Here is a 14,107-nt window from a genome sequence, read left to right as displayed (position 1 = left end):
TATTTGTAGTAAATGAATAAATAAATAAATAATTGACTGAAGTTTAAACAAGAAAGAATATTCAAAGAGTTTTGCAGATTTCAGATTCACAGTATTCCCAAAGTTAGAACAATAAAAACAAGTTACTTCGGGATTTGGTTACCGCATAAGTACCAGTTTAGGCTATTTTTGTCTTTCCCCAAAAAACAGGTAATATAATTGCTGGAAAAGCCGACTTTCGAACGGACCCTTGGAAACCCATAGTGTGATATATATGTTTAAGCACGTTTCAAATATATTTTACCGCTCGATTTTCTCCGAGATGGCTGAACCGATTTCACCAATCTGTCACTTCTGATTCAGCATATATAATGATACAAGTGACGTAAGCGACAAAACGCGTTGTTTTTAATGCTGGCTGAGCCGATGTTAACTAGCCTTGGCTCGTTTAAAAGCTTCTATTAAAATGTGGAAAAAGCTCGAAGATAAAATGGTTGTCACTTCCGATTCTGATGATATAATAGTATAAGTGACGTGAACGTCTAACAGCAAATTTATTTTCGGCAGAATTTTCTAGAAGATGACTCATCGAATTTCGATGAACTTAGGTTCACTTGAAAGCTAACAATTTCTATGAATTTCAGAAGAAGTATAGAAAACATTTTTGGTTCGAGATATATAATGTTATATGTGACGCAACCGACAAATTCCATTGTTTTTCAATGCAACAAAATTCCTCGGAGAAAAAGAATCTATTTAGAAAGACTCGTTTCAAAGCTACTATTAGGTTATTTGATAAGCTCATAATACTAATGGCCGAAGATAGGATTTTATAAATGCTTCAATGAAACTTTTTAAATGGCAGTAGAAAAGCAGTTTAATAGAAAAACATTATCGCACCACTAGGTTTTTGCGTTTTGTCTTGGACTCATTAGCAGTCCAACATAAACTGGCAAGCATACGTAAAATTAATGCTATTTACAAAACAATTTTTGCAACGAAATGCCATGTCCTTACTGAAGTGCTGAAGGAACGAAACTCCGTTGCTGCTCTCTAACCACTTTGAAAACATTATTAACTTTACATCCTTTTAGCGAACCGTTAGCAGCTCGGCATAAACTGCTAATGCACTAATGAGTCGATGACGAAATGACAAATTAGAAAAGAACAAAGTAATGCAAGCCATAGAACAAAAGTTAGCGTGTATCATACTTTGGTTGCGTAGTGGATGTCAATGGATGGGAAACTGGTATTAAACCTGTGGCTGCTTTTTTATCTGCATATCAGATAAATATGTAAATTTTGTTTTATAGTTCTGCAAAGTGTATCAGGAGCAGGCACGGCCCCTCCCGAAATCAGAAACGGAGACAAAAGTTTTTTTGATACGAAACGAACAGTAAAATAAAATGAAATCCGAAGCAAAATTAACGACAATAATAAAAAGACACTAAATTGTATTGGATGACTTGAATTATGCGAGTTTATCATAGTTGGGCAAGACTCTGCAGATGAGAAAGTAATCCTGTTGCTGGATTCCGCACATGCTTGTTTAGGACTACAAAGACGAGCGCAAGCGCACTTCGAGTACATGTTTGGTTGGATCCATTATTATACGCAAGAGAACAAAATGATTATCCGACAATGGATTGAAATGGTACTTCGAAGCGGCACAAATGCCTGGAAATGAGTGTCGGAAAGATCATGATGCCGGTTTTCTGGGATTGTCATAGTATACTTTTGGAGGACAACCTCAATGCAGAAATTTGCGTGCATTAATGGAGGGATTAAAGACCGAAATCACTGTTAAGGAGCCTTACGGTTTAGGATAAACTATTCCCAAACCTCAAGTCATCTCTGAGAAAGTGAGTCGTTTTGGAATTGCAGACCACTACTTTCGGAACCTAATACCGAAACCTGTACAGCCAAAGTAAGTTTGCATGGTCATCAACTAATATGACCAACAAATTTAGAAGAATCGAATCGAAGTAAGGAAATTATCTCGGACCACTTCTCAAAATCTATCATAAGTCTTTTGAAATTCCGTGCTCTGGGGGTGGATATTTAGAAGGTCTTAGACTAGTGCGACTGAAATTGTCATGTACAATAAACGCTAAGAAATGTAATACAATAACCTACTCTCGGCAGTCGGTGTTGAACAGTCGTTCGCACCGCACGCGTATAGCTCTTGGCTCCTGGAATTTTTTTTCTGGCTACCTAGAGTTTCATTGATTCAAGGCTTCAGTCTTTTTCAAGGCTACCTGAATCACTAACTAAGTGACTAAGTGATACAAAGAGTGATATTAGAGTGACTAAGTGATACAAAGAGTGATATTAGAGTGACTAAGAAATTAATCAGCCTTTTTAAGGCTAGCTAGGAGTCTAATCGAAGACTAATTTAGCCTAGTTAATTTAATTTAAAATTTCATTAATTTCAAAAATGCCTGCGTCCAACCGGAAAGGCAACAAGCCTAAGGCTAAAAATAATTCAATACGGAATAAATCACAATCCGTTATTCAACATTTTTCTAATAACATTCATGATCTTATAGAATCTGAATGTAAAAATAAAAGACAACGGACGGATTTCCCTTCCGTTGATCCTATGCCGTCTAACAATATTTACGAGATTCTTCCTGAATCCGATTGTAGCGACATAGAAGAAAATTCTTCAAAAATTCCCAAAATGGACGCTTGTCGTTCTGGGAAGAAACATCAATCTATGCCACCAGTGACGGTGATGATTTCCGACTTCAAAGCATTCCGTACTGAGCTTTCTACTTTTCTCCCGGAAGTAAAAGTCTCATTTCAAATCGGACGAAGAGGAGAATGTCGAGTCTTGGTGGATGGATTGGAAGATTACGAAAGTCTTATTCGATATTTGTCCGAAAAACTTCATAAATTTTATTCATATGATATAAAATCAGACAGACCTTTCAAGGCTGTCTTGAAAGGATTATCAAATGATCAAAGTATTGATGAAATTAAAAATGAACTAAAAGAATTGCTTGGTTTTGCCCCTTCCCAAGTAATACTTATGAAAAAAAGAGCGAATGGTACTTCTAAACCACGCTCTGGAATTTCCCATGAACTTTACCTAATACACTTCAATCGAAGTGATGTAAACAATTTGAAAACTTTAGAAAAAGTACGTTTCATTTCCCACATTAAAATTCATTGGGAACATTATAAACGGCATAATCGTATTGCAAACTTAACGCAATGTCGTCGTTGCCAAGGCTTCGGTCATGGAACCAAAAATTGTCATATGGATATACGGTGTTTGAATTGTGGTAAATCGCATTCGAAAGACGCTTGTCCAATGAATGAAACCACTGATAAATTTTCATGTTCAAATTGCAATGGAAATCATAAATCCAATTATTTGAAATGTCCTGTCAGGGAAAAAATTTTAAACGCTCGTTCGCTTAGACAACAAGTCAAATCAACGACCTTAAATTTACAGAACATACCTGAAAATTCTTCTAAGGCACCTGCCAATTCGTCTTCTAACGAAAACAATTTATTGACAGGTAGATCGACCTCGTCATCATCTTCTTCTAGTGTCAGTTATGCTGGTATATTAGGTAGAAATCTATCTCCTATTTCTTCTAATGTAAATAATCAAAACACAGGACCGCCTTGCAGTTCTTCTTCTAACGAAAACAATTTATTAATAGGTAGACCGACCAAATCATCTTCTTCTAATGGCAGTCTACCTACAAATATTCCTTCAATGCCATTCGCTTCTTTAAATGAAGTCGATTTAGGCGATATAACTGAAAATAAAATGATCTACCTACAAGATCAACTTTTTCAAATGATCATCCAAATGAATTCGACTTCATCACTTTTTGAAGCATTTCAAATCGGATGGAAATTTGCAAATAATATTATAATGAATTTAAAATTTAACAGTGATGTTAAATAATTATTTGAATATTTTAAATTGGAATGCTCGATCTTTGAAATCGAGTGAAGATGAATTTTATAATTTTCTCAAAGTTCACAAAATTCATATTTCCATTGTGACAGAAACTTTTCTTAAACCAAATGTAAAATTGAAAAGTAATCCACATTATGTGGTTCATCGATTTGACAGGTTTACTGGAATTGGTGGTGGAGTTGCCATTTTTGTCCAACGGCAAATTAAACATCGAATTTTACCTTCTTTCAATACTAAAGTTATTGAAAGCTTGGGAATCGAAGTTGAAACCATTCATGGAATTTATTTCATCGCTGGAGCATATTTGCCATTCCAATGCACCGGCGAACAATTAAATTTCTTTAAAGGCGATTTGCAAAAACTTACAAGATATCGATCGAAATTTTTCGTAATAGGGGACTTAAATGCTAAGCATGTCCAGTGGAATTGTAGGCAAAATAACAGTAATGGTAAAATACTTCATAATCAACTCTCAGCTGGTTACTTTACAGTTCTTCATCCCAGTAATCCTACTTGTTTCTCTTCCGTGAAAAACCCGTCTACAATTGATCTGGTTCTAACAGATCAAAGTCACATTTGTAGTGAACCGATTACTCATGCTGATTTTGACTCAGATCATCTTCCTGTAACATTCAGACTTTCCAACGAAGCTATAATTAATCCAATTAGTTCTATTTTCAACTATCATAGAGCAAATTGGTTGGATTACAGATCTCACATTGAAAATCATGTGGATCATGAAACTATTTTAGAAAATTCTGCGGATATCGACACAGCAATTGATAATTTGAATCATTATATTATCGAAGCTAGAAATCTTTCAGTTCCCAAAGCTCAAACTAAATTAAATTCTCCTATCATCGATGACAATCTTCAACTGCTCATTCGGTTGAAGAATGTTCGTCGACGACAATATCAACGTTCTCGTGATCCTGCTATGAAAAACATAGTTAAGGATTTACAAAAAGAAATTAAACATAGATTTACTCTTTTGCGAAATGAAAATTTCGCTAAAGAAGTTGAACAAATTAAACCATATTCTAAACCTTTCTGGAAACTTTCTAAGGTTCTTAAGAAACCTCAGAAACCTATTCCTGCTCTCAAGGAAGGAAATCAAATACTTCTTACAAATGGCGAAAAAGCTCAAAAACTTGCTCAGCAGTTCGAGAGTGTCCACAATTTTAATTTGAACGTTGTGAGTCCTATTGAAAATGAAGTCTCACTGAAATATGATCATATTTCAACCCAAGCGTTATCACACGATGACATTATTGAGACGAATTTTGATGAAATTAAATCAATTATTAGGAAACTCAAAAACATGAAGGCTCCTGGTAATGATGGAATTTTTAATATTCTCATTAAAAATCTTCCCGATGTTGCCTTGAGACTCCTGGTTAAAATTTTCAACAAGTGTTTTTCATTAGCTTACTTCCCAAAAAGATGGAAAAACGCTAAAGTAATTCCTATCCTAAAACCTGATAAAAACCCAGCAGAAACATCAAGTTATCGCCCAATTAGCTTACTTTCTTCTATCAGTAAACTTTTTGAAAAAATTATCTTGTTAAGAATGATGACTCATATAAATGAGAATTCAATTTTTTTACCAGAGCAGTTTGGATTTCGTCATGAACATTCAACTACTCATCAACTTGTCAGAGTAACGAACATGATAAAATCAAATAAATCTTCTGGGTTATCCACTGGAGTTGCTCTTCTAGACATAGAAAAAGCATTCGACAGTGTTTGGCACAAAAGTTTAATAGCAAAAATGTCTGATTTCCAGTTTCCTATTTATTTGATCAAAATGATTCAAAATTATTTAACTGATCGTACTCTTCAGGTTAGCTATCAGAATTGTAAATCTGAATTGCTACCCGTACGAGCCGGTGTTCCGCAGGGTTCGAGTGTAGCTCCAATCTTGTATAATATTTTCACTTCTGATCTTCCAAATCTACCCGTTGGTTGTCAGAAATCGCTATTCTGTGACGACACAAGTCTGTTAGCCACAGGTAGAAATCTAAGAGTGATCTGCAGTCGCCTACAAAGAAGTTTAAATATTTTCAGTGATTATCTGTCAAAATGGAAAATTAAACCAAATGCAGCAAAAACGCAATTAATTATCTTTCCTCACAAGCCAAGAGCTTCTTTTCTTAAACCAAACAATAATCACATTCTCAAATTGAATGGCTTGGAATTGACATGGTCTGATCAAGCTAAATACTTAGGTTTAACGTATGACAAAAAACTCACTTTCAAGGATCACATTGAAGGAATCCAGGCAAAGTGTAATAAATATATTAAATGTTTATATCCTCTTATAAACAGAAATTCTAAGCTCTGTCTAAAAAACAAATTGTTAATTTATAAACAAATTTTCAGACCAGCCATGCTTTATGCGGTACCAATTTGGTCAAGCTGTTGTTCCACCAGGAAGAAAACGCTTCAAAGGATTCAGAATAAAATTCTGAAAATGATTCTGAAGCGTCCTCCCTGGTTTAGTACAAATGAGTTACACAGACTCACAAATATAGAACCATTAGATGTAATGTCACATAATATTATAAGCAAATTCCGACAAAAATCGATGCAATCTTCAATTGAATCGATTCGCTCTCTGTATTAGTTAGTAAGTTAGTATATAAGTTCCTTTTCCCCATTACACAATACAAGTAGGTTTAGAATTTTCCCTACACAAAAATCTCAGAATTGCGGAAGCAAATGATGTCTTCATGGTAATAACCAAATCATATATATATATATATATATATATATATATATATATATATATATATATATATATATATATATATATATATATATAACAGGGCTGAAAAGTCACCACTTGTGGCTGAACACCCAATTTAAATCTTAATAATTTAATTTTAACTCATATATTCCAATAATTCCAATAAATAGTTATTTAAAAAAAAAAAAAAAAACCTACTCTCGGCCACAGCCACAATACTTAATAATAATAGTTGCAGTGGAAAAGATTAGAGTGTCTGCTAAAAACACCAGCAAAAGGCGCCCGAAAATTATGTGCATAAGCAACATTATTTTTTTATCCAGGGTATGGGCCTGATCAGAAGCATGATTTCCGTGCTAAATCATTTATAAAAATTCTTCAGTTTTGACGCTCGAATAGGTTGAGATCAGAAATTTTGAGTTTTTTGCTTTTCCCGTACAGAAATATTATGCAATCAATCTCACCAATCTCGTGGCCCTATACGGAATTCCAGAATTGCATTCGGATCCGACTTTCCGTTACGGAGTTATAGGGTAAAGTGTGTTTAGTTTAGCACTAAGCAGTTCATTTTTACTATACAATCACTGCAAAAACCGACTTTTGAATCGAGGCCGAATGTCATATACCATTCGATTCAAATGAAAGGTCTTATGGTCCCACACAAAAATCCTGAATTCATTTCGATCCGACTTCCGGTTCCGGAATAACAGGGTGATGTGCACCAAAAATGTGAAAATAATGTCACTCACTTTTCTCGAAGATGCCAAACCGATTTTCACAAACTTAGATTCAAATCAAAAGTCTCATAGTCCCATACAATGTTCCTGAATATCATTTGGATCCGACTTCCGCTTCCGGAGTTACAGGGTGATATGCACCAAATGTGTGAAAATAATGCATTGAAAATGTGAAAATAATGTCTCATTTTTCTCGGAGATGGCTCAACCGATTTTCTTAAACTTAGAATTAAATGAAAGGTCTCGCGGTCCCATACAAAGTTTCTGAATATCAATTAGATCCGAATTCTGGTTCCGGAATTACAGGGTAATATGCACCAAAAATGTTAAAATAATGTCACTTCATTTCCTCGAAGATGGTTGAACCAAATACAAATTATAATACGGAATGCTCTGATGATATTTCGTGGACTCGTTTTGTACTATGCGGTACACCGGTCATGGTACGCTGTCAGAGTGACAGTGTAGTTTGATGAAATTTCTGTAGAACTGTTGAACGCTGAATGCTGAAAATCAATTCCCCATGGATACTGTTTATTATAATCATATATCTATTTGAATAATGGAGACTGCAGTGTCCATAATTCTCATTCAAATGTTTTTTAGGTTTCAATAATTAGTAAAAAAACAATTAATGATTTTCTGCATTTAGGATACGAAATAAGAAACTCAAATCTTGAGATGTTTGAGATAGGCAATTAGCCAAAAGTTCATCCGCGGTTTAATTGAAGTGCCAAATAAAATTGTTTAGGGCAAGTTTAAAACAGCATATCTGCAATAGAATAAACCGTAACACAAAGTCAAAGCCCTCATCTAATAATACAAAACGTAATTAAAACAAATTTTTTCCATCTAGAATTTGAACAATTAATAGTTTTCGTAAGTTTATTACATCCGAATATGGTGACTGAACTTTTTATCAAAGCAAAGCCTTGGTATTACATTCCTGTAGCGGAATTTGACCTTTTGTTTCAACAGACTTCGCAGCCCATTCAGAGTGTACAGAACCATTGCATGGCTGGTGCTACGATTCTACTGACACTACGAATCCTTCCAGGTCGGGGCTCGAACATACGGCAACTGGTTTGCAAGACTTAGGCTTATTAGCGAAAAGGTTCGTTTATGAAGTCTGAGTTTCAAGGCTTTCAGAACACAAAGCCATAAACTTATACGAGTAAAAAACTAAGAAAAAATAGAATGATACAACGCAATCCTATCAGTCAATATCTGATATTGACGGTTTTACATTCGTATGGACTATCACAAAGTTCATATAAAATCTTTGTGCAAATATGATTATGGTAACTTTTATTCTTTCGTCGATCGTTTAAGAAAACCAATCCATGTTCTATGTTTGACAACGACTACCAACAAATCTGGAAAGAGAGAGATCAAAATAATTGATTTAATGATGTACATTATCATTCTTTGAGATAATTTGATAGTGACTTTTATTTATTATGGATCTCTAAACAAACAAATATTACCATAGCAACATCAAATAATGTTGCAGTAAGTGTATTTTTTGGTAACTACGACCTGTCAAGGTTTTAAAAAGAAAGGACCTAGGCTAAGTTGAACATTTGGTGAACCAAAAATTTGCGATACGTTAGTATAGGACTTATACCAAATACAAATTATAATACGGAATACTACGACAAATTTTCAAGAACGCATTTTGCATCGTGCGGTACACTGTCAGAGTGACAATGTACTTTAACGAGTTTTCTATAAAACTAGTAACACTGAAGGGTAAGAACAAGTTCACCATAGTTACTGTTTATTATAGTGAAAAATAAATAAACAAACAGTTTTTATTTGATAATCAAATCACAAGCGAAATGTTAGTTAAACAATAATCTAGAATGGTTAAGCCACCATGAATGTATTGATATTAGTAGATTCGTGGGTGTTTGTGTTCATTTTTCATCTTTTGTGCTAGTGCCGGTGATATTTAGACTGATTGTTGCAGTTTAATACAGCAACGATAAACATAAACAAACAAGTTTGTTTTGCACCGTAGCTAGAGTGCCTATAACCAGAGTGACGACATCTCATCCGTAATTTTGGCAACAATTCAAAACATTCCATTAGCTTTACATTGAATTGACAGGTCGTTTGCTCGTTTCGAACTGGGAGCTGTCATTCCAAACGAACAGCTGTCGCCACTCTGATTATAGTCACTCTAACCGTAGCAACTAGCATAAAGCGTTGCCAGAAACGATCTCCTTCCACATTTTCAAACTATCACAATGAAAGGGAGTAATTTGCTAGGCTTACTTGTTCAGGCTGTGAACCAAACATTGGCGGTTCGTTTGTATGGGACTTAGGGGTATTATTATTTGTATTTGCTTATACTATGTTCACATTAGAGCTGATATCACTTGATATACCGAGATGATATACATATCATGTCGAAGTGTTCACATATGATCGAATTGATATCGTTTAACAATCAAGTTGTCATTATTATTATTATTATGTTGCTTTATTTACCCTCGGTTTTAACCTTACGGTCATTCACCGAGGTGATCAACTTGTCATATTGAATGTTCCCATTAGGAGTAAGATCAATAATATTGCTTTTCTCTCCTACAATTCAATGAATAATTGAAGTTCCCCTTTTATCGGTTTCCGAACGCCAATATTCGTTGATAAAATCAAAATTATAATGACGTTCATAAATGAGTGCGTTTAATGCCATAATCTGTGTTGCTAGTTGCGATTTTTGACAACTCGACATGATATCGTACGTGATATCTCGGATATCATGCTAAAATGGTGGTACGCGTTGACATCAAATTGTATGGGATATCCAGTGATATCGCACATGATATGATCGGATATCAAGTATATCCGTATATCAATTGATATCAGTGCTAATGTGAACATACTATTAGGCGTATTATTATTTGTATTTGGTTGAACCGAGTTTCACAAACTTTAATTCAAATTAAAGGTCTCATGATTTCAAACATAGTTCCGGAATTTCATATGTATTCAACGGAATTACAGGTAGATATGCACCAAAAATATGGAAATAGTGCATTAAAAGTGTGAAATTAATGTCACTCACTTTTATCGGAGATGGAAGTTCTTAAGATGCCATAAGAATATCCCAATTTTCATTCGTATCAAAAGCCTGGTTCCAGATATATGGTGCTCATTATGAAAACTTTAATTTCAGGAATACTTTGTTCATAAGCTACCTCTTTATATTGGCTAGTGATTTTCGCTAGTTTGCAGACCATGAGACTCTGTAACCAAATAAACCATTGATAGTCCCATAAATGATGTGCAGAATTTTATCCAAGTCCGACTTCCGGTACATTTTTTTCCAAACTTCAATTCGTCATAGAGAATCGTAAAAAATGTGTAAGTCAAATTAGTGCATGATTCAACCATGAACCGAATGTCACTATGCCGATATCCAGCTTTCGGTTCCGGAAGTACAGGTAATAATAATTAAATATGATAAAATGGAGCTCACTTCACTTTCTCCCATATGATTGAATAGATTTTCACTAACTTAAATTCAAATGTAGTGTATCAATGTAGTAGTATTATGCAACAGAAATCTTCAAAACTATTTTCTGAACTTTTTTAAATTGTAGTATTTCGGGGAATTTCTGCTATAGTATACAGGAGAAAATGAAAATGAGAAAGGCATCATTACACCACTAGGTGGAATAAAACAGGTTAATGAACGAACAATCTCTTTAGAATCGAAGAAGAACCTTTTGAATAGAATACCATAGTGTTATATATGAGAATATGTTTGATATGAGAAAGGCATCATTACGCGACTAGGTGGATTAAAATAGATTTTCAAAATGTTTCACACTGTATTTCCAGAAAGTTGAAAGCTAATCAAGCCTCAACCGATTGTTTGACATCCTTTTTTTTCGAGTACATTCTTTAAAATAAAGAATTATACCAATAATAATCGATTTTCGTATACCAGTTTATTAACATTGTCAGACACACATTCAACGAGTTTCGATGCGATATGAGCCAATCTTCAATTTAATCCTTTGAGCTGTTGAATATCATGGCACTCTAAAGGTTTGAATACATTTGATAAAACGTTGGGCTGCGATGAACAAAGGAACGGTTACCTTACATTATGTACGACGAGTAGACAATTGGTAGTTTGGTTTACGACTGATTGAAATGAATGAATATTGGAAGCAAAGAGTAAAAGTGCAGAACATTAACTGAACTGTTCAAAGAATACCAACCAAATAACCATGCGAAGATTTGGGTTTCTTAAACGAATCGAATAAAACCAGCAGCATACTTCTAAACATTTTATTGCATCTTTTTACACTCTATACAACGACTCCTAATCCTATCAGAAAACATTCATTCCTATTAGATACATCTTTGTCATACAAAACTTCAATCACTTCAAGTAGATTCTTGTTAAAGCACTTGACCTCTTTAAAATCTCTACCTTCATCCTTATTTCTAGTATCGTCTTCGATTCACCAACGCGTATCTGTTCAAATTGCATGCAAGTATATTTGAGTAACAGAATTTGACTTAATTTAAAGTCGAACTACCGAGCACTGATGATTCGAAGACGAAACTTAAAAAAAACAGGATAACATTAGTTATGCGCACTGAGCATAAATTAGTTATTTGCAACAAAGTTCCTCCAATAAACCACTTTCACTCTATGTTTCCTTCTTAACACGTTTAGTAAACCGTTGCCTTTGTGCTGCCAGATTCGGTGCCAGACGATGCAGGAATTTGGTTTTAATTTCCTGGGATCCTTCAGTGCTGCTACTCGTTATTGTTGATGCAGCTGAGGTTGCCGTAGCGGGAGTAGGAACGCCGGTTGCCGCACTGAATAACGGCCCAGGACCGAACTCCGATGGCGTTACGTTTTCCGTTGTATCAATGCCACCCATCATCCAGGGTAGACTAAAACTCGTTGCCGGCAAGACCGGAATCAATTCTCCAAACGCTTGCACCGGAATCTCGTCGATGATGTGAATATACTTGATTGACTCGATCGACGGGTAGAACGAACCGATATTTTTCTGTTCGTTATCTGAATCGGTTTTCAAATGTCGCTTTTTCAACCGTTCGATGTTTTTCTGCTCTCGGATCCGCTGTACGTCCCATTTTTTACGACGTCGCTCATCCAATTCAAATTTGGCGTGTCGTTTCATATATGCTTCGTCACTAATATTTTCGGACGTCACTTCACTAGAGCCCGATGGATTATCATAACTGTCATTAATAATGGTCCAACAGGGAATTTCAAGTTCGGCAGCTTCATTTTCTAACAACCGTTCCAATTCGTTTGTGATTGCCTCATCTTTCCAATTGCAAGAAATGTACGGTTTCTCTGTTATCATAAACGATGTGCTGTAGGATTTCTTGGTCAAACTTCCGTCGGAAGAGTTTCCCGAAGAGCACAACGGGTTATAGTTGCTAACTTTCTCATCTCCACAAGCTGCGGCGTCCTTTGCCGAGTGCTGTCCCGCAGTTTGAAGTTGGTTGTTTACGTTTTTGTTGTTGTTGTTGTGGTTGCTGCTGTTTGATTCCGCGCCGTCGGCAATGTTTTCAAAAGATTGCGAAATGCTGACGTCATAACTGATCGGCGTGCTGCTACTCGGCGGTCGCACATCTTTCACCGGTTGAGACACAACCGGCGGAAGATCACTCGATGGGCCAGACTCGTCGTCCGATTTAGAATAGTTGAGAAATATTTCCTCTTCGATCTCATTATTTTCGATTTTGATATCAGACTCTAGCTCACCGGTAAAGTCCTGACAAATTGAATCAAAACCATCATAGTCACTGGAAACCACCTCTTTCTTTATGTTTCTCACTGTACTAGTCAGTTCGGGAATATGTTCACCGGAGGCTGGTTGTTCTACTGCACTTGGAATGATTCGGCTATTGTAATCAAACACTTTATCAGCAGTGACGTTTCTTACTGGAATGCTCACTTCTCGCTGTTCCTTCTGTTGCTTCATATGCTGCATTCGCTTGTTGACTAACTCCAGCTGATGCTTGAGAATCTCATTCTCATCTTTCAGCTTAATTATCAGCTTATCTTTGGCTAAGATTTGATCACTTTGCTCCTGGATTAGATCGAGATGCAGCAAAAGAATTGACTGTAACTGTTTAACCTCTTTGAAGAGGCTCATTTGTTCCGTGGAATCTTTGCTGCCGACATCGGTAGACGCCGTATTGCAATAAACATGATCCAGATTTTCCATCATCATGGTTGCAATCTTGTACCCGAATTGGTCGTTTACTTTTCACCGAGAAACACCAACTAATGCATCTAAATTCACTTGAAAAACAGTAAAACGTTACGGTGTATAAAACATGCACGCCGAAGTGAAACTTTTCCAGAAAGCCGAAAACAACGCAGTATCAAAAGCCGTTGACACGAAACGTCACTCAGCGTTGAATATACTGTGGCACCGGGGGTAGGTGAATAGCCGTTTGTGCAGTTGTCTACCGACGTCATTCGTGTTCGTGCGGCTTGACAAGGGGTATTTATGTTGACGGTTTAGTTCGTTCGAAACGATCGTTGAGGGGATAATCTTTTACTTTTGCTTCTTGCTATAGGTTTGTACGGTACAAATTTTACCTGATGTGTACTGTTCGTTGGATTAGGAAGAAAGCATGAGAGTATATATCTTCTCGCGATTATAAACAAAGTACATATAT

General features: G+C 35.7%; 1 protein-coding gene across 1 annotated transcript; it reads right to left on the bottom strand.

The window, feature by feature from the left end:
- Nucleotides 1-11,713: 11,713 nt before the first annotated feature.
- LOC131427688 (protein male-specific lethal-1-like) lies at nt 11,714-13,815 on the bottom strand. Its single transcript, XM_058591102.1, has one exon. It carries the CDS (start codon nt 13,651-13,653, stop codon nt 12,088-12,090), a length of 1,566 nt encoding a protein of 521 aa, XP_058447085.1. The 5' UTR covers nt 13,654-13,815; the 3' UTR covers nt 11,714-12,087.
- Between the last annotated feature and the right edge of the window lie 292 nt (nt 13,816-14,107).

Source organism: Malaya genurostris, chromosome 2 (genome assembly GCF_030247185.1).
Source record: "Malaya genurostris strain Urasoe2022 chromosome 2, Malgen_1.1, whole genome shotgun sequence".
In the NCBI taxonomy this organism is placed as follows: Eukaryota; Metazoa; Arthropoda; class Insecta; order Diptera; family Culicidae; genus Malaya; species Malaya genurostris.
This window is presented reverse-complemented; position numbering and strand designations above follow the sequence as displayed.

What these genes read in the sequence shown, in the direction of transcription:
- LOC131427688 (XM_058591102.1), bottom strand. Translation starts at nt 13,653, where the DNA reads ATGATGATGGAAAATCTGGATCATGTTTATTGCAATACGGCGTCTACC.